This window comes from Cnephaeus nilssonii (assembly GCF_951640355.1).
Source record: "Cnephaeus nilssonii genome assembly, chromosome: 22".
NCBI lineage: Eukaryota > Metazoa > Chordata > Mammalia > Chiroptera > Vespertilionidae > Cnephaeus > Cnephaeus nilssonii.
In genome coordinates this window covers 6,229,876-6,251,810 of record NC_137093.1, presented here as the reverse complement: position 1 = coordinate 6,251,810, position 21,935 = coordinate 6,229,876, and the positions used below count along the sequence as shown (strand labels likewise).

The window sequence follows — 21,935 nt, the reverse complement described above, 5'->3', positions numbered from 1 at the left end:
AGTCCAATGAGGAAGCAGCAAAGTCAGACCTCGTACATGAGAATATCGGCTGAAGTGATGACGACAATGCTTTACACAATTAAGGAGACATCTTCACAACTGTTCGACTTCAGTACTATGGTTTTTAGATATCAAGAAAAACACAGTTGTACCTTAACATCTGTTGAGAAAATACAAATAAATATGCTAATGAAAGGCAAACAACCAACAGCTCAGCCATCGGAACAGTCATGCAATTTAGGAGTAAATCCTTGTGTAACCTGGCATATAAATTTGTCATCTGCACATGCACACCATTGTTTAAAAAAAGAAAAAGCCAATTATAGTGTATTAGTCAGGAGCACAGCCTCTGAGTCCCCTGTAATTTAGTTAATACCTCATACCAGAGCCTGCTCCATGAAAACTTTGTCCCGCTGCTCAGAGAGAAGCTAGAGGAAGGAGAGACTTGCCAACATCAACTCTGGCACAGGAGGGGAGAAGCTGAGACAAGGCCGCTGCTGCTGCACCTGAAGCAGCCTGGGCGAGGCAGGAGCCACGCTTCCCAGCACCGGGAGTTGAAACCCCTCGGCCACTAGAGGCTCGCGAGGCCTAGAACTCTTCTTACCAAAACGGCATTATCTGCACTCTGAATCAAAACTACCAGAAAGAATTCAAGGCTTGTTTCTCAGTGGGCTGAAGATTTCAGATAAGGCTCTGTGGCCACGGAAGTGGAGTCCCCTCCTCTCTGACTGACGGTCACATGTCATGGGGAGAAGATCCACTGGAATCTGGTTTTGCTACATTCTGTTCACAATCCCAAGGAGAAACTGTCCATCCAAGACCAGGTGTTTGGCCCATTATCCCAGCTACTCCCTCGCCGGGGAGATGTATCTGCCACAGAGAAAACGCGAGATCGTGTGGCGTTGCTTACAAAGTCCTGTATGTGAGGAACTCTTTCATTTTCTTGGGGATTGGCAGTGCCAGCACTTGGTAGGTGGTGAGGAAACTCCGGAGGGCTTTCCGGCATAAGTGCTTCAGTGATGACAGGACCCGAGGAGCTGTCCAGAACTGGACGTGACCATCCCTTGTCCTGAAACAAAACAGAAACCAATGCATTCAGCCAGACCTTGGAAATACTTGTTTCCACTGTGACGGATACTAACGTTTCTACTCTGACTTGCACTAGCAGGAGCCTCCGGAGAGTGAAATGGAACCCTGGCTGCTGAAATGGATGTAAAAGCTGTGGTGCTGAATAATTAAGGCTGCTAAGAGGATTATAAGGACTCCAGACACCTCTGACACCCAAGTGCTATCTCTGCCAGCACAGCCCTTGCTCAGTCATACTGTGAGTTCAACAGAAGGACGGACGCCACCTCCTGAATTACAGATGGTTCCTGAAAGGTGGTCTCTGCCAGGAAGGGTTTCCATGTAAATTCTGCATCATCGTAATGTATGCGTCCTTGCGGGCTTGGCCCATGCATTGTCATGAATTGTAACTCTTTAATTTCACTGAGATTAAATATTAAGAATAAATGATAACCTATATTGGCAGAATAGGATATTAGAGTTTTATGTAATCTTAAATTTCCTTAAAGCCTTCTTCGCAGGCAGGAAAATTCTAAATGCTTTCTTTCCTTAAAAAGCTACATGGTATACTCAGCAGAAACTGCTGCCCATCTGGTCAGCAGTTAGATACATACCCTGTGGCAATAACTCCACCATGTGGAAAAAATGTGCAGCAAAGACCATTGGTCATAGGAGCAAATGCAATTGGAGTTTTCAGTTCCAGGGCCCAGATCCTGAGGAGTCTGGATGAGAAAGAAAAGCATGTTTGCACATTAGCAAACCGGGGCCAGACGCCTCGGGGAACCTACAATGACGTGCGAGCACCTGCTCCGAGGCCACATAAAGAGAGCCCCTGTTACCTGTCATCCGCCACAGTGGCCAGGTACAAGCCTTCTGGAGAGAAGCACACAGACCTCAGGGAGCTAATGTGGACATCACTGTCATCCATGGGGGGTTCGAGCTGGGTGTGGCTGAGGAGAAAGAAACAGGACAGTAAGGGGTGATGGCCACCCCTCACCCTTCACCTTCATCCCCAGCAGGAGGCCAAACTACCTGGCTATGAAAGGGCTCAGGACGCATCTTGTACCCCATATGGAAAACCTTGGGACTTGCAGACTAGAAAAGAAGACTGGAGAGAAGTGCATTTACTAAGGCTCCAAGTGGCTTGCAGAGGGGGCTGAAGGGTTGCTAACACTCCCTGTGCCAGTTTCCTTATGCAAAGTAGGTCAGCCCTCACTTGAATGCCACGGTACACACTGAAAGTCTTTTTTAGGCTAAGATACATGGTAATTATAGGCCTACCTATTATTCGCTTCATAAAACAACAGAGATAAAGGAGAAAAATAGACCAAATTTGTGAGAACATGAAAATTCATTATGGAAATAGCAGTTTCGATAAAAGGATCGTTCTGAACTTGTTACTACAGTTATTAGTAAATGGAAAAAAAGAGTCACTTTGAGGTTTCTTAATGCTGAATCCAAAGTATAGTCTCACTTAGCAGGAGAGTTGAAGGCACTTGGGTCTAATTTCAGAACTTAATTGACAAGAAAGCACTACTGTACACCAGCCTTAGAATAAGCACTGAATCCGTGTCTTTTACCCGGGATGCCCCGACTCTAACAGGGACATGTCTCATCCAACACAGGTTTCTCATCAGCCACCCCACAAGGAAGCCGTAAGCAGGGATTCGGGTCCTTACTGGAGTGACCTCAGCCTCTCGCCAGTGTAAGGGTCCCACATGATCACGTTGGTGTCGTAAGAAGCCGTGACAAGCAAGGCAGAGTCAGGGGAGAAGTCACAAGAGACAACACTGCTTTGGTGGCCCTCTAGCTTCCGGATTAACGTGTAGGACCGCATGCTCCAGAGGAAGACCTGTGGAAAGCGACAGGGGCCTGGTTAGGGGCGGAAACATAGTATCAGAACGTGAGCAGTGCCCACGTCAGGCCTCATGGCCAGAGGAAGCCACGTTCTCCACCCGCCTTTCTATGGCTCTTCCCAAATGTATCACATAGGCTTAAATAAAGTAATAGTTCCGCTTTCTCAAGGTGCCTAGCCAGAGGACATGCTCAAGGAGTGAACCTTAAGGAAGAGCAAACGCGGCCAACCTCAGGAAGCCTGCCGGCTAACGGGTCAGTAGAAGCGTCTGAGTTCTGCTCCTGAGCGGTTTGCAAACGTGCAGCACGTGTGGAGGAAGACCTCAGCCCCGTGCTAGCTTGTCCCTTCATTTAATACCAAAAACGGGGCCAGAGGGAACTCCAGGCCTACCAACCCCTGCATGTGCCGTGCCATTTTACACCCCTCTGTGCTCACAGGACCGTGGAAATCGGCCCCCACCACTGCACCTCGGACACAGCTCATCACTTTAAACCTTCCTGAGGGTCATGATAAATAGGACTCTATTTTCTTTCCTTTAAGAAAACTCGCACTTTCACATAGTTCCAAACCTCAAATGAATGATTAACCACCTGGGCTACACCAAATAATTGAATTCTTAATTTTCCCACGTCAACCACAGCAAACAGCTCCATGCAAAACTGTTCCCAAAGTATTCTTGGGTTTCTAATACTTCTTTAAAAATAACAGGCAGGATGACAGGGCAAAGTTCAATAAGTAGCTGTACATTTTATAATCTGAAGTGAAAATCCTAATTAGGTCGCTATAAACTAGATGGTTCAAAGGAAATCTGGACCCATACATGGGTTGCAACTTTTAAAATCGTAGACTCTCTAAGGGGAAAAGAAACTTAAAAAGCACCCCTTTCCCATTTGTAAAGAACAAACAGGCCTCCAATGAAGGTAGTGATTTACGTAAACTTAACTTCCTCTTTTGGCTCATGTCGAAGTGCAAATCGAAAGGGAGGTATGCAGGAGGCAGGGTTTGAGATATTTGCCTTACTTACCTTCTCACACACAAGGTGGCTACAAACCTCCAGGTCTTGCTGAACTAACGCAACAGAGGAAATGGCACCCGATGTGTGAGACTTACCGACTTTTCTCCAGCTGCAGAGCAAAGCATGCTGCAGTCCGGGGAGATGGAGCAGCAGTACACCCACTGCAGATGGCCCGACAACACCTGAATCTGCTTACCTGGCAGACAAAGGCACACAGTGAGCGGTCTCAAACCACGAAGCAGGAAGACTGAGGAACGTCGTGATGGGCCACACCCCCCCCCCGCCCCCAGCTCTCTATCAACTGAGTGCCACCGCCCACTTTTTAATGCAGAGAAAGAAATATGACAAAACCTGTGATTTAAATACCTGAAATCTATTCATATAATATTCTAACACCCAAAGGAAATCACTCCCCACTGTTACACCAAACTCCACGGGATCATCAGGATAAACGGTGTAGACAGATCAGGTTCAACAGATCCCTCTGATAGCAAAGAACATTCTTTTCCAGGCCCCCCACCACCTCAGTTATACTTGGAAGCATCCTTCCAAATCTGAGAGAGTGTATCTTCACTTCTCTCTGTAATGGTTTCCCCTCGTCACAAGGTTCCCACTCCTCCCCCCTCCCCCCACCAGGTGTCTGGATGAGCAATGGTGGTTACTAGGGCCACGTGCTCTGGAGTGAGGTGAACGTGGGCTTGCATCCTGGCTCCACGGTGCACTTAGCACACAATCCTGAACCACTCACGTCATCTCTCCAGGTTTCAGTTTTTGAAAACAAAATGCCCATCCATAGGGAAATGAGTGAATAAAGCGTGTCACAGGTAGATCCACCCTGTTAATTCCTATTAAATTAAGAATCTAGATTTCCCATGGAGTATCTTTAATGAAAAAACAAGATTCAGAAAAAAATATGAAGACTATGATTCCATTCTTGTGAAACATCATAACTCCAAAACCCATAAATGTAAGAGTGTGATTGTCCGAATAGGATCATACAAGTGTAAGCAAAACATGGAAAGAAATATGGAAGCCTCTCAGCATGGGTTACACAAGATTACAGGGGGATTATGGAGGAATTCAATAGAAGGGAGAATTACAAAGATGGCAAGGCTGGCATGGGCGGGAATCAAGCTAAAATAAAAAGAAAAAACTTTAAAAAAAATTTTGTTTTGTTAATCCTCACCTGAGGATATTTTTTCCATTGCTTTTCAGAGAGAGTGGAAGGGAGAGAGGATGGGGGGAAGAGAGAAACATTGATGTGAGAGAGTAATATGGACTGGTTGCCTCCCACACGTGCCCCGACCCCCAATCAGGGGCAGGAAGCAAACCCACAACCCAAGTATGTGACCTTGACCAGGAATCAAACCTAAGACCCTCCAGTACTTGGGCCGACGCTCTAACCACTGAAAACCCCAGCCAGGGCAGGAAAAAAAATGTGTGTGTGTGTATATATTTTAAGGATATATATGGTCAACAGAGAAACATCGATCAGACCATTAAACCTCAGAGGGAAGGTAGGGGAGGGTGGGGGTAAGGAGGAGAGATCAACCAAAGGACTTGTATGCATGCATATAAGCCTAACCAATGGACACAGACAACAGGGGGGTGAGGGCATGAGGGGGGAAGGGAAAGGGGGTAATGGGGGAATAAGGACACATATGTAACACCATAATCAATGAAGAAATTTAAAAAACACATACACACAAAAAAAGAAGATATATGGTCATTTATAAATGTATGGGTGTGTGTGGATAAATATAAATTTTTAAAAGTCAGTCATGGTTTCTCAGCTATCAAACAAGAATAGTACACCTGCCCTGAGGTCATTGTGAGTGTTGAATAAATTAAGGCACATCATGTAGGGCAGGGCCCAATACCTGGGAACACTGCGTTATTTCCTTCTTCTTTGAAAAGCCCTAATAATTGGTCTAGTACATTCTGCCCACTCTGTGTCACCTGCAGCTTCCCAACCACCAAGTGATTTTCAAGCCACTTCAAGAACCTTCCTTCAGCCGAAACCGGTTTGGCTCAGTGGATAGAGCGTCGGCCTGCGGACTGAAAGGTCCCGGGTTCGATTCCAGTCAAGGGCATGTACCTTGGTTGCGGGCACATCCCCAGTAGGGGTTGTGCAAGAGGCAGCTGATCGATGTTTCTCTCTCATCGATGTTTCTAGCTCTCTATCCCTCTCTCTTCCTCCTCTCTCTTCCTCTCTGTAAAAAAGCAATAAAATATATTTATAAAAAAAAAAAAAAAAGAACCTTCCTTCAATGGTGACAAGCTGCCTCTGGACACACAATAGAAACGGCACTGCCTTTGAACAACCCTCCCGGTCAGCAGGCCTGGCTAGGACTGTATGACTGCGAGTCCCACAGGAACGGGAAGGAACTGTACAGAGTTCTCTTAGCGACTAGGGGCCCTCAGGTGAGGAAACTACAAGCACCTCCTCCTCAGCTGTTTGGACAAATGATTGGGCTCGTTTCTCAGAGGGAAGCAGACAGGGCCCCTCTCACGGTTTGGGGAACAGCCGTGGCTCAGGCAGGAGTGCGGTGCCTTTGCATTATCAGGGATGAGTGTGTCTCTCCATGAACTGCCCGCATCACCATTTCCTCTCTCCACCTCCCTCCAGCCTCGGCGTGCCCTCCCAGGTGGGAGAAATGACCTGTTCACCAATTCCTCTTCCCTCGGTCACTCCAGTTTGAGGATCAACACCAGAGACGTGTGGAACTCTTTGCTGGGCTGCTCCTCTCTCTAATTCTGTTCAAGGCAGAACTGCATAAAAGCTGACCCCGCGAGCCTGAGAGAATTCTTCTAGACCTAGATTCTACTTCACAAGAAACTTTATTTCTAACAGGAAGTGCCCGAGGAGGATGACTTCCTCTAGATCAGCGGTTCTCAACTGGGGAGACTGTGCCCTCCACGGGGACACGGGCAATGTCTGGACACATTTTGGTTTGTCCCGACTGTAGAGGGTGCTGCTGGCATCTACAGGGTAGGATGCACAGCCCATAACAAAGACTTATGCAGCCCAAAATGTCAGTGATGCCATGGTGAGAAAGGCATTCTCCATCACCTTTTCAATAAAGGTGCTATCAATAGTGGCAAAAACTGGTTCTACTGGTTTAAAAAAAAATCTCAGTTTTCTTCCTTACAGTGTGTAAATATGCATTCAATCAATAGACAGATATGCAGAATTTAAATCTTCAAGGGATGAAGGGAGAGTGATCAACAAAAAAATGCCTGAAAAGGTCCTAAAGAAACAATAATAGAAAAAAAGATGGAGAAACGCTATCTGGGTAAAATGACACAGGTAAAGTAGGGAAAGGGGCAAATATAGTATTTTAGGAGTTCCCCGGGAGTCCCATCACCTCCATACCATGTTTATTCAGGTCCCAGATGCGCAGAGTCTTGTCCCGAGACGCAGAGACCAAAATCAAACTGCCACTGGGGGTGAAGCTCAGGTCTCTCACAACATCCTGGTGGCCGGAAAGATTCAAAAGCAGGAGCCCTAGCGGGGCAGCAGGAGCACTCAGTCAGGGGGGAGATGGCACCTGGCCTGCCCTCACAGCTGCACCCTCAGCCAGCTGGGGGCTGGGGCCCTTCAAGCCCCCCCGCCCCGATGAGGACATGCACACGAGCCTCCACGACCTTGTGCCAGCCAGAAACGACCTACCTGTCTGCACCTCCCAAATCTTGATCTGCCCGTCGTTGAGTCCCGTAGCGAGGATCAGGCAGGAGACGTCTGGCCCCGGGGGGTGGTGGCGTGCCCAGAGCTTCCTGCTGGGTGGAGAAGGCCACGGGCTGAAGGCCAAGCCCCAGACAATCTGCCCACAGTCCAGAGTCTTCTCCTTCGGGCTGCCTCGCCCCTTCGTATCATTTTTGCTGCTTCGGCTTTTGGCTTCAAACCCTTTCGGGATGCTGGGGAAGCAGAGAGTTCTTAATGAGTATGCAACTCACCAGGTCAACCCACTTTTCATCCTGGGTATCTAAGACGTGAAGGTCACAGGAACAAACTGGGCCTCGGTGAATTCTGGTGTGACTTTCCTTTTTAGAATCCGTGTAACAGAGGCTTCCCTGGCCTGGGCTCATCCCCTCTGGGACAGCCCTGCCCTGGGGGACCTGCCTGGGGGATACAGTCCCCCCTGCCTGGGGGACCTGCCTGGGGGAGACAGTCCTCTGGGGTTTTGGTGTGAAAGGAAAGCGCACTCAGCTTTTCCCACGGGAAAGAAGGCACACTGCGGGTGTGGCGCTAGGACAGCACTGAGGGCCTCACCATCCATCTGCAGCTCTCCTGCCTGAGGAAGCTCCCTGCTCCAGCTCAGAACACTCCCAAGAAGCAGGGAAATATGCCCTTTCTTGCCCACACTTTGCTTGGTACACACTGATTTCTGCCTTCACTCGCTATGTTCCAGCCAATTAATAAGCCTCTATCATTAACTTCCAGCCAGCAGGATAGTCAACAGAGAGAAAGAACCCACAGAACTACTCAGGGGCGCACTGAGCAACCTGACCCTCTTCCTTTAACATTCTCCTGTAACACTCGGTCCCTAACAACTGGGCCTTCCACCGCTCCGCCTCGAGCCGGGATCTCAAAGGCCTGAGCAATCAGACAGCCGGAGGTTCAGCCAGACGCCTGGCCGTTCCTGCCTGTGGTGCACTGGATCAGGGCAAGCACGTCCTACTTTCCTGTGTGGCCCTGACCACACTCTGGGGTGTATCAAACTAGGGGGAATGGAGATGAAACGCTAGAACTGAGTTCCACGAGAAATCCTGGATCACACATATGTAGCTGGACCTTTTTATGTTCTACATTTGTCCCCCAAAGTAAGGAAATCACATGGTGTCAGTTGTGTGGTTGAAAGACTAAAAACTTTAACCAGCTGCCCATAAAGTGAGGAGGAACTGAAGCAACACAGCCTCCTCTGGCTCTAAAGCTCTATTCATCCAAGTCAGAGGCGGGCAAGCTCGGCCTAGGTCAGCAGCCTGTTTATAAATAAAGTTTTAATGGAATACCACCTCGCTCATCTGCTCACCTGTTTTCTACGGGTGCTTTGATGCTGTAGCGGCATAGCTGAGTGCCGCTGACAGACATATGGCCTACAAAACCAAAAATACTTACTATCTGGACCTTTTCAGAAAAAAATTGCTGACCCCTGGTCTAAATGGCCCAATATAGTCTGAGATGTTGTTATTCTGACAAAACATGTGGGTGTGATAATGAATATCTTTTTGATTGGGCCGGCCCAACCTACACATGGCCCCACACACATCGCATACCGACCTGGCCCTGCACAAGAGCCTGAGTTTGCCATCGGGGAAAAGGCATGTAAAAGGCAGACCACGGGAAAACTTCACAGGACAACGTGACCCTCCAAAGTTATCCTAATTTCTGTATTTGAATTAAGGGATACTTTTATAGCTACTTTATTCCAAAGAAATTAAGGCACATTAATATGTTAAATCATTTTAATATCACACATTTAATTTCTCTAGAAAGATACTAAAATCTCCACCTTAGGGGTAGAGTTGACTTTCCTGTGGTCCCCAAATCAGAGTCAGATCTGGAACCAGAACATAAATAAGTCTTGGGTATCCTAGCCTACTGCTCAACAGATCCCCTGGACTTCTGAGTTTGTCAATGAATCAAGGGATGAGTTACATGGGAGGTGGGGAGGTGCAGCTTGAAAAGGGATAACTAAGCACAAGGTAGATTCATTGGGAGAACTTAACTTCACTGAAATTAAAGTTTCTAAAAATTGTATTTCTCAAAGTATTACAACTATTTGGTTAGTATCAATTACTTGCTCCATATCAAAAGCACATATGACATTTTAAAATGTGTAACAATCCTGGGTCCGCCCAGCGTGCCTCAGTGGTTGAGCTTGACCTAAGAACCAGATCAAGGTTCAATTCCCCTCAGACCACATGCCCGGGTTTCGGGCTCGATCCCAGTAGGGGGCGTGCAAGAGGCAGCCTATCAATGATTCTCTCTCATCATTGATGTTCCTATATCTCTCTCCCCCTCCTCCCTTCCTCTCTGAAATCAATAAAAATAACTTTTTAAAAAGGTGTAACAATCCTAAGAAGATCATAAATGCCCCAGACTCCTCCCTTTTTAAAGGACTTAAAAAAAATTATTTTGAATTATAAAAATAACAGAGAAATGTGGGAAAAATTTGGAAGTGAGGCAATTAATAGTTAATATGGGAAGACTATATTTACCTACAGTACTGTATATATTTAAGTACAAGAATGACTTTTAGGGAAAAAAGCATATATTTTAATGATTTTAGAGAAAGGAACTGAGAGATAGAGAGAGAAAGAGAGAAACATGGATTGGTTGCACCCGACCAGGGACCGAACCTGCAATCTAGGTTATGTGCCCTGACCAGGATCAACCCACAACCTTTTTGGTGTACAGAATGATGCTCCAACCAACTGAGCCCACCTGGCCAGGGCCATTTTATGCTTTTTAAAAACTTTTTCAGACTATAGATTTATATCAGACTTAATTCTGGATGTGAAGTTTAGTCCCCTGTACTTAAAGTGAGTAGATCAATAAACAATGAATGGCCCTATCCAGTTTGGCTCAGTGGATAGAGCGTTAGCCTGTGGACTGAAGGGTCCCAGGTTCGATTCTGGTCAAGGGCATATGCCCAGGTTGCAGGCTCCCATACCCAGTAAAGGGCATGCAGGAGGCAGCCAATCAATGATTCTTTCTCATCATTGATGTTTCAATCTCTCTCTCCCTCTCCCTTCCTCTCTCTGAAATCAATAAAAATATATCTTAAAACAACAATGAATGACCTTGACATTATCATTAATCTGACTATAGAAGGAACCAAAATTCACGACTAAAAAAACAAACAAACAAAAAAACAACAACAAACCACACACGGAAAACAACAAGACATTGAAAAAAGAGATAGAGGAAGATATACGCAAGTGGAAGAATATACCATGTTCAAGGATTCGTAGAATCAACATAATTAAAATGTCTACCCAAGACAATCTACAGATTCAATGCAATCCTTATTAAAATACCAACAGCATATTTCACAGAGTTAGAACAAATATTCCAAAAATTTATATGGAATCAAAAAAGACCCTGAATAGCTGCAGCAATCTTAAGAAAGAAAAACAAAGTTGGAGGAATCACAATACCAGATTTCAAGTTATACTACAAAGCCACCTAACTCAAAACAGCCTGGTACTGGCATAAGAACAGGTATATAGACTAATGGAACACAACAGAGAACCCAGCAATTGACCCAAGTCATTATGCTCAATTAATATTTGACAAAAGGAGTCAAGATAGTCTCTTCAATAAATGGTGTTGGGAAGATTGGACAGATACATGCAAAAAAATGAAATTAGACCACCGACTTACACCATACACCAAAATAAACTTAAACTGGGTAAAAGACTTAAATGTAAGACGTGAAACCATAAAAATCCTAGAAGAAACCATAAGCAGCAAAATCTCAGACATCTCTTGTAGCAATATGTTTACAGATACATCTCCTAGGACAATGGAAATTAAGGAGAAAATAAACAAATGGGACTACATCAAAATAAAGAGCCTCTGCACAACAAAAGAAACGATCAACAAAATAACAAGAGTGCCCACCCCATGGGAGAACATATTTGGGTTAACCTCCAAAATCCACAGGGAACTCATACAACTTAACAAAAGGAAGATAAACAACCCAATTAAAAAATGGACTAAGGACCTAAATAGACACTTCTCCAAAGTGGACATACAGAAGGCCAAGAGACATATGAAAACATGCTCAAAGTCACTGATCATCTGAGGGATGCAAATCAAAACGACAATGCGGTCCCATCTCACACCTGTCAGAATGGCTATCATCAACAAATCCACAAAGGACAAGGGTTGGCAAGGATGGGGAGAAAAGGGAACCCTCGTGCACTGCTGGTGGGAATGCAGACTGGTGCAGCCACTGTGGAGAACAGTATGGAGTTTCCTCAAAAAATTAAAAATGGAGCTCCCATTTGACCCAGTGATCCCACTTCTAGGACTATATCCCAAGAAACTAGAAACACCAATCAGAAAGGATATATGCACCCCTATGTTCATAGCAGCACAATTCACCATAGCTAAGATTTGGAATCAGCCTAAGTGCCCATCAGCAGATGAATGGATTAGAAAACTGTGGTACATCTACACAATGGAATACTACACAGCTGTAAAAAAGAAAGAATTCTTACCATTTGCAACAGCATGGACGGACCTAGAAAGCATTATACTAAGTGAAATAAGCCAGTTGGAGAAAGGTAAGTAAGTGTCACATGATGTCACTCATATGCGGAATCTAATGAACAACATAAACTGATGAACAAAATAGACCCAGAGACATAGAAACATCAAACAGACTCAAACCTCAGAGGGAAGGCACTGGAGGGTGGAGAGGAGAAGAGATAAACCAATGAGCTCATATGCGTATATGCATAACCCACAACCACAGACAATAGGGTGGTAAAGGCTTGGGGGAGAGGCGGGTGGGAGGGCAATGGGGGAAAAAAGGGAATATGTAATACTTTCAACAATAAAGATTTACTTAAAAAAATATACACAATCTTTGACAGCTGCTAAAATATATAAAAACTAGGGGCCCAGTGCACGAATTCGTGCACCTTGAACAGAACTGTGGGCCACGAGGCTGTGGTGGGCACAGGGGCGGGTCTCGGCCCATCCTCTGTGCCCCCACCTGGCCCCTCCTGCAGCGGCCCCCAGTCCCCTGTCTGCTTGCAACCCTGCTACCACAGCCGCTGCTCCCATGCACTGACGGTGTGGAGCGATTGGGGCTGGCACCGTCAGTGGGTGCAAGTGGCAGCTGCTTGCCTCCATAGCACCTCAGGAGCAGAGGGAGGTGGAGAAGCCCTGAGGGGCGATTGGGGCCGGCAGTAGCCGCTCACACCCGCTGATGGCACGGAGCGATCAGGACCTGCATTGGGCGCCGGCAGTGGGTGTGAGCAGCGGCTCTGGCGCTGGCAGCAGGTGCAAGCGCCAGGCAGGACCGCAGTGCGCGGGAGCAAAGAATTTTCAGTAACCACCAAAGGCTTGCCCCGATGACAGCGATCGGTGCCCTGCCTTGGTCTGGTGCCCCTGCTCACTTGCTCCACCATCCCACCGCGGCTGACACCCACCACGTTCCCCACTCTGCCACCTGCTGCCGACGCCCACCATGTTCTGCGCGCGCCCCCTTGTGGTCAGTGCACGTCATACCGACCGGTTGTTTGGTTGTTCCACAGTTCAGTCTATTTACATATTAGGATTTTTTATATATAGATGCCACAATGTCCTTAACCATTCTCTCATCACCCAATTTGTAGCTATTTCTGATTTTTAACTACTGCATAATTAATTTCATGATGAAAATCAGTGCATGTAAATAGAAGTAAATGTCACTAGAAGGACATTTTTAAGGTTTTTGATGCCTATTGTCAAATAGACTTCCTTCCAGAAAGTGCACAAATTTATCCCCTTGACCCCAACAGTGTACAGAGTATACCCATCTCAGCAAACTCTCATCAGCTTTACCTATTATCAAGGCAACAAATTTCAGACTAAACTTCTAAAAAACTTAAATCTAATATACAATTTATAAGAAATGCCTAAAGCAAAACAAATGAAACCCTCAAGGGCACAGGCTGTGTTTGATTTACTTAGGATTCTTCCCCCCAGCTCAGTTTTAGGCAAAGAAGATTTGCAACAAATGTTGGCTGAATACATAAATGCAGACAGTTACCCAGGAACAAATGAAAAAATGCAAATGCTGGGCCAACTGACTGGGGCTCACAGCTTTCAGACACTGGGACCTGTCCAGCCCAAAGAAAGAAGAATATCAGAAACTAAACGTGGTAGATAATGAAAAGATAATACCCTATTTTAAAATGGGCAGAGGATCTGAAGAGAAAATTCTCCAAAGCAGATACACAAAGGGCCAATAAGCACATGAAAAGGTGCTCAACATCAGTACCCATCAAGGAAATGCAAATCAGAACCACAATAAGATGCCATTTCATACCAACAGGATGGCTATGCTATAATCAAAAAGACTGGCAATAACAAGTGTTGGGAGGGTGTGAAAAATTTTTTAAACTCACACACTGCTGGTGGGATTGTAAAATGGTATAGCCACTTTGAAAAAGCCTGATAGTTCCTCAAACAGTTAAACACAGAAAGCATATAAAATCGTATTGAGACAGGCCAGTAAGCCAGGACAAATGGAATAGGGAAACTGAGGCAGTTAGCTGAACAAACTAGCAAAGCAATTTACAGTAGATACAGAAGGTCACCTTCCTAGAAATAACATCTAGGCCTCAGCTGCATTTCAGCTCCAGACCAAGAAAAGCAGCAAAACCAGGTGGGCGCCACCAGGACCAGCCACGATGACTGACAACCCCCAGCCCTAACACGGACCAGTCAGTCAAGACCAGGAACCTGGATGGGCACACCTAGAAGACTGATGAATATTCTGTAGAGACCCGCCCGAAAGTCTCAAGACCAAGGACCCAGGGCGCGCTCTTGGTCTAGGGCCGTGGTCGCCAGCCGGTGGTCCGTGAGGTCCGAAAAGTTGGCGACCGCTGGTGTAGGGAGCGGCCCCTGCCATTCCCTTCCTCTTCTTCCCCCCACGAGCATGCATCTCCTCCACCCCAAAGGACCCACAAGACTTGCACCTGAGGAGCAACGGGCAGTGGCAGCTCCGTGGTCAGAGGCTAGTCCCCTAAACCTGTTCCCAAGGCGCCCCCCGCTGACTTCCCAGGGCGCCGAGGCAGCCCCCCTAGGCTCCCGTTGTGTCTTCAGTGCTGAATCCTTTCTTGTTTCACGCCCCCAGCTTTAAAAAATGTTCCCGCAGTCACCCGGGCTCGTGTTGTGAAATTTTTCCTGCGCCAAGAACCGCCAAGGGCCAGGTCCCCTTTCTGGTAACAATACGTCCACACGAAGACTTGTACAGCAATGTTCACAGCAGCATTCTTTATAACAGTCAAAGGTGAAAACAACCCAAATGTCCACCAACTGATAAATGTATAAACATGTGGTTATCTCCATACAATGGAATATTATTTGACAATGACAGGAAATAAAGTACTGATACATGCATCATCATAAATAACTGAAAACATTATGTTGTGAACGAAGCCAGTCAAAAACGTCTACATATTATCTGATTGATATGAAATGTTCAGAATAGGCAAGCCTATAATGACAGGAAGTAGATTAGTGGCTACTCAGGGCTGGTGAGTAGAGGGGTTTGGAGGGTGCCAGCTTAGGGATGTGGGGTTTCTTTTATGAGTAATGAAAATGTTCTAAGATTAATCATGGTGCTAGATACACTCTAAATGGGCAAATTGTATGGTGGGTAAATTATATCTCAATAAATCTGTTTTAAAAAACTTGGGGCTACCATAATCTCGATGGAATTAGTTTCCCCACGTCCTGCATGTGGGGCTCCGGAGTCTCCGATGAGGGATTCCTGAGCTGGCCCGCCGTGTTCCCTCTCCTGTTCTTGGGCAGGAAGACCCACGAGTAGGTAGTAGTTTGAATAAGCGCTCACGTTCCTCGGCACTTGGGCTGCCAGAGTACTTACAACTGCTCCTCCAGCGGCCAGGGGATCAGCTTGACGATGCAGTGTCCTTGAGACCAAGCAAACCAGGAGCCATCTGGGGAGAAGGCGACACTCCAGGTTTCACAGCTCGACTTCCAATCGAACTGGTGGGGGCGCCCGGGCTTGAGTTCGGCCAGCAGCAGCGGTTCCTCTGGGACAGGAGACAGCATGCTTCAAACAAGCACTCTCACTTCCCTCCTCACCTCCCTGACTCAGACGCTGAGAGCCACTGTCTCACCATGGCACGGGGTAGGGTTCTGGGAGGGAACTGTCCCTTAAGTGACCTGGGGCAGTAACAGTAGCCAAAGGCCACATTCCACGGCGGTTACTCAGTTCGGGCACTGCCCTCTGTTGGTTAACCATGACTCAGTAACCTTTGGAAGGGTAAACCCAGTGACCAAGGCCTCCTTTTCCTATGAATGCCTAAAGAGGAAGAAAGGAGAGGGCCAGATCAGGACTAGACCAGGCAAGGCTGTGCTAGATGGTGCAGATTAGGAGGCTTTCAAATGTATTTAAATTCTCCTCAAAAGAACCGGCTCCTGGGAGAAAAGGGTTATCTGAAACTCACTCCCACCCCTCCCCGCTCCCCCACCCCGCTCCATCAGCAAGACTAAAATACAATGTTCAGCACTTGCCCTGCTTCCTCTTGCTTAGACCAGAGTCATGCCCGGAGGAGCTCATGCTCATTCACAGCTGGACTCCTTTTCTGCTTTTGAGAATCCCACCTAGATTAGCACCTGGGAAGCATACCCCGATCTCACACGATCAGAGCAGAAATAAGTGCCCTCTGCTTATTTCTTCTCTCCTGTAGTAGCCAATTCCCCTCCCCCTCCCCCGCAGAATGTAAGCATCTTTGTTCGAAAACAGCAAGACGAGTTCATCTTTGTGTCTGCCGGGCCTGGTACAGCACCTTGTGAGGAGTTAGGTGCTGGAAAGGTGCGTCTTCGTCGCCGGGCAGGGCAGTCCCTGGTTACCTCTCCTACTCCACTGGAAGGCTGTCCGTGGCTGGGGAGGCTCGTAAGTTAAAGGCCCTCGGAACTGACTTTCTGACCACAATGATGTGTAATGGTGAGACATGCTAATATAATAACTGGCTTCCCTCCTGCATGAGGTCACTTCCTGATGTGTATGTTCCACTTTAACAGTTCCGAGACTTTGACCCTTTTATAGCTGTTACCAGATAGAAACTAATTTAAGCACCCATAGTTCATATATTCTAGGATACATCTTTATGTCTTCTCACATTGTGACCTCCATGAAATCAGGGTATGTCTTACAAGTCTGGTTACACAGGCAGTATCTTTTTTCTCAGTGATACATAGGCCAATATGATCCATATCTTGGATCCAATGAAACAGGTGGTAAGGGTGCATATATAAGTGCATATATGCATATAATCATATCAAAGCTTTGGTGGCTTTGCTATTTAAGGAAGTTTCCTTTATATTCCCTGAGGTTCTATATGTAAATCTAGGTTTTAAAATATTAAGTCTAAACTGGTGTTTGTACAGGCCCCGGTAATTCCTCCTAGAAATTCCTCCTAGAAATCACGTACACGTGATCCTTTCATTTATATCATTATTTTTCTGTAGAAGCATATTCCTCTGGATGTGAGTGTTTACATGACAAGAATATTTTACTGTATATTTTAAATCCGAAACAGATCTCTTAATGTTATGCAGCAATCCTACAACAGCTCCTTCCAGATATTTCCTTATGGTGACACAGCCCTAATCTGTTAATGCCTTCTACACGTAGCCCAGTGGTTCTCAACGAGGGGTAACTTTGCCCCCCGGGGACACGTGGCAATGTCTGGAGACACTTCTGTTGCCATAACTGGGGGTGGTGCTACTGCTATGTAATGGGTGGAGGCCATGGGTGCTGCTAAGCATCCTACAATGCAGAGGTCAGCCCCCCCATGAAGAATTTTCTGGCCCAAAATGTCAGTAGTGCCGAGGCTGAGAGCCCGTATGTACACAATGCTAAGTGACATGGACAATGACAAAGTTCACTATTCCGTCCGGACTACATTTACACAGGATTCACCTCCCCCACACGCACACTAGCCATCCTCTGGGATACCAGAGGCTCCACATAATGTGAAAAGCGGTCATCCTTGATTTTTCTCTTTTCTTCCCCTCCCAATCCAAATCCATTCGCAAGTTCTGTCAACTCTGTTTCCAAGAGACTTGGCAAACCTAACTTCCCTTCATCTCCATGGCTACTATTCTAATCTATGCAACATCATCTCTCACTAAGCAGCCTTCCAACTGCTCTCCTAGCTCCCGCTCTGGCCCCTATCATCCATTCTCACCTTCCAAAGTAATCCGCTTCAATCACTCTTAGAATAAAATACAAACTCCTCACCCTGCCCTCAAGAGTCCTGCAGAAACTGGCCCTGCCTTGTCTCCCACCTGGGAGATATATAGCTCTCTTCTTGCTCCTGGCTCTAGCATACCAACTAGCCTTCTCTCACACCTTCACGGTGCTCCACTAGTTCCAACCCCGGGGCCTTTGCATCAGCTATTCTCATCCCCAGGAATGCCTCAGTGGCTGGTGCCTTCTCTTCATTCAGGTCTCAGCTTAAATGGTAGCTCCTTACACGGCCCTTCTCTGACCCCGCAAAACAATCTCCTTCACAACCTCTCACTTTTCTTTCTTTTTTTAGAATTCTATTATTATTATTATTATTATTATTATTATTATTATTATTATTTATTTCAGAGAGGAAGGGAGAGGGAAAGAGAGCTAGAACATTGATGAGAGATTGATGAGAGAGAATCATTGATTGGCTCAAGCCTGCAACCCGGGCATGTGCCCTTGACCGGAATCGAACCTGGGACCCTTGTCCACAGGCCAATGCTCTATCCACTGGGCTTCTCACTTCTTTACAGCACAATCACTAATTTGATTATTAACTATCTTCCCCAACTAGGACATCAACTCCACAGGAACAGGGACCTTGTATGTGTATCCCCAGTTCCTGGCAGAGTTCCTGGCAGAGAACAGGCAGGCAGTAAATATTTGTTGAATAAATATACATGATATACCTCCTTAAATATAAATAAAATGATGCCCCCTAAACTATTATGATGCCTGTGCCAAACATTTCACATGAAATGCTTCTTAAACATGAGCCATCCCCAGATTTCACACTCTATTTCTGTGATTTGAGGATTTAATTCTTGCTATTTTAGGCTCAGGAATCCAGGAGCTAAAAGAACCCAGTGACTCCTCTCTTCTTCAATTCTAGAACGAAGGGAATTCTGAAGGGGGAGTCTGGGCCCCAACTACCATTGGCTGCTGGAAAAGAAAGCCGTAATTAGTGCAGGGCTTACAAACCCCAGCCAAGGGGTTCCAGCTTCATCTGGGATTGCACCTGCCACGGCCCTTCTTGGTGAAAAAGATCAGGGTTTTCTAATCAAACACTGGGATGTGTGTGGACACAGGCTGAACGGAAAGGTATTTATGATGGGCCTTGTCTGTGAAAGGAGACTGCCTTAACACGGAGATGGAAGCTATGGCTCCAGACAGCAGAAAGCAAGGCGATTTGCCGTGCCTCAGGATCATTACATCAGATGTTCCATCGGCCTGGGAAACGCTGGCTGGCGGGCCCCAGATCTCTGCCTGGCTGTTCCACCTCACCCTCAGGGCTGGGTGCTGATGTCGCCTTCTCAGAAGCCTTTCTGGCCTCACAATCTAAAGTGACCCAGTTAGGCCCGGCAGGTGTGGCTCAGTGGTTGAGCATCAACCCATGAACCAGGAGGTCCCGGTTCGATTCCCGGTCAGGGCACATGCAGGCTCCAACCCAGTGTGGGGCATGCAGGAGGCAGCTGGTCTGTGATTCTCTCTCATCATGGATGTTTCTCTCTCTCTCTCTCCCTCTGCCTTTCTCTCTGAAATCAATAAAAATATATTTTAAAATAATAATAAATAAAGTGGCCCAGTTAGGCTGGCTGGTGTGGCTCAGTGGTTGAGTGTCGACCTATGGACCAGGAAATCTTGGTTCAATTCCTGGTCAGGGCACACGCCCGAGATTCAGGCTCGATCCCCAGTGTGGGGTTCGCAGGAAGCAGCCGATCAATGATTCTCTCTCATCACTGATGGTTCTCTCTCTCTCTCAATCTCTCCCTCTGTCCCTTCCTCTCCAAAATCAATAAAAATATATTTAAAAAAAAATAAACAAAGTGACCCAGTCACTTTCCTCTCACTCCATTAAATTTTCTTTATAACTATCGCTCATCTATCTTTTCTTGATTGCACTTGTCATCTTTATGTCTTTATTGTCCATCTCTTCCCCACCCCAGCCCAAACTTCACATGTGGCTATGGACCAATTAACAGGTGGCAAGTCCAAACCAAGATTATGTATATAATACACATCTTATCTTGAAGACTTAATACCAAAAACAAAAACCTAAAATATATTAGTAATCATGATTACATAGTGAAATGACGTTTTAGATATGTTGGACTGACAAAGATAGAGTTTTAAAATTAATTTCACCTGTTTCACTTTTTTATGCAGCTACTGGAACATTTTAAATTATATATGCGGCTCACGTTTCATTCTATTGGCCAGTGCTAGCACATAGCAGGTACTCCACAAATATTTGTTGAATGAATAAATGAACTCCAACCTCTGCTCTGAAGATGCCCGCTCTTGTCCATTGTAACCCCATTACAATAGGCTTTATTCAGTTTAAAAGAATGTAAAACTCTCAGGCTTTTTTTTTTTTTTTTTTTTTTTTAACAGTAGCTTGGCAGCTCTCAACAGCTCTGCCCACACCCCAAAACTCAGTGGTCAATCGTTAGGAAAAACCCAGAACTGGAAACAGATTCTTGCTAAAAAGAGAGGCCAGCTACAGATCACTTTCAGATTTAACTATTAAGGGGTCAATGGAAATGACAGCGGAAGCTATAAAAAGATTCGGTAAGATTCAGGCGAACAGTGAGGGCCATTTATAAAGGGAGTCCTGTGGGCAACAGGCTCTGAAAGAAAGCCCTTATCTGGATGGGAAGGCAGCGAGAGTTGCCTCTACACCTTCCACTGAATGCCTGACTCCAGCAAACAAAGAAATGTCATTTCCCAAATTAAAAAGTTACACCACCCCAGGGAATACCCTGGGGTTTCAGCCTCCCCACCCACAGCCCCTGCCCCATCCCACAAGCCAGGGAAACGGGCGTCAACACTCAGAATCCGCCAGGGCAGGAGGAAGCGAACTTCGCTGGGAGGAGAACACAATGAGGTTCTGGAACACAGGCTGAGCCCTCGGCCTTGACCCCTTAGAATGGTTGCTCTGGGAGCTGCCTGGAAGTATGGGGGTACACGAGAGAGTTGGGACTCCCACAATAAACCCCCAGCACACACCCAGTTTTCACACGGGTGGGTTTTCGGGGCAAGGTGGTTGGGAGGGAGAACAGGGGCACGTCTGGGGGTTTGGCCTTTGCACAAGGACACCCTTCCCCCGGAGGTGACAAGTTCGTGGGGCGGCTCGGGTGCAGCCTACCCCCCGAGTCCACGCTGGCCTCCGGTGACAGCTGCCGGCAAGGACCTCACCCATCGCGCCCCCTAAACTCAACCCGCCACACACGCACCGGGGACCCGCACCCCGGCCCCACCCAGCCCTACGAATCCCTCTTCACTGGGAAAGGCTCGGAATAGAAACATTACATGTTACACGTATGTTTTATGTGTGTTACACATTTTTTATGTATTTACATTTACTTTTGTTTTTTTTAAATAAGGATCCCAGACCCCATTTTTACGAGTAGGCAAGTTTGGGAAGCTCCCAACCGCCCCCGGAGGCAGGTATTTTTCTATCCATTTTGTGAATGTAAAACTGACACTTGGGGGGCCAGGGGGGCCCCGACCGCACAGTTGGTAAGGAGCAGCGCGACTCCCCCCAGACCTGCGCGCGCGGCACCCGGCACCCGGCAGCCACCCCCTCGGGTACCACCCGTGAGGGCTTGGCGCACCCCGCGTCCCACCCGGGACCCTACTATGCGGGTGGGGGTCCCCGCCGCGCGAGGCCCGTCCTCCCGGTCCAGCCGGCGGCGGGGGACGCGGTGGCGGCGCTGACAGCGAAAGTGAAACAAAGCTGGGCTCCGCGCGCCCCCCGCGCCCCGCGCCCCCGCTGCCCGCGCACGGCCCCGGCGGCGCCCCCGCGTCCCCTCCGCGGCCGAGCCCGCACCCGCCCCGAGCCCGGCCGGGCCCCGGGGCCCCACTCACCTCCGGCCTCCATGGAGGACGCGCGGCCGCGGCAGGCGGCGCCTCAGCCCCCCGGGCCGCCGGCCCTCATTCCGCCGCCCCCGCCCCCGCCCCGGCCCCCGCCCCCGCTCCTCCGGCCCCCGCTCCCGCCCCGGCC

The 21,935-nt window shown here is 47.3% G+C and overlaps 1 protein-coding gene across 2 annotated transcripts; it reads right to left on the bottom strand.

Annotated features, from left to right (window-relative positions):
* Positions 1–102: 102 nt before the first annotated feature.
* On the bottom strand, positions 103–21,935 carry WSB2 (WD repeat and SOCS box containing 2). 2 transcript variants are annotated; one of them, XM_079763298.1, is made up of 9 exons: positions 21,800–21,935; positions 15,551–15,719; positions 7,609–7,853; positions 7,312–7,443; positions 4,031–4,131; positions 2,745–2,917; positions 1,905–2,015; positions 1,680–1,787; positions 103–1,069 (listed from the first exon to the last, which is right to left on the bottom strand). In XM_079763298.1, exons 1-9 carry the CDS (start codon positions 21,810–21,812, stop codon positions 907–909), a joined length of 1,215 nt encoding a protein of 404 aa, XP_079619424.1. In that variant the 5' UTR covers positions 21,813–21,935; the 3' UTR covers positions 103–906. The 2 variants fall into 2 exon arrangements, with proteins under 2 accessions (XP_079619424.1, XP_079619423.1); XM_079763297.1 differs by lacking the exon at positions 21,800–21,935 and having other exon boundaries at positions 15,551–15,753.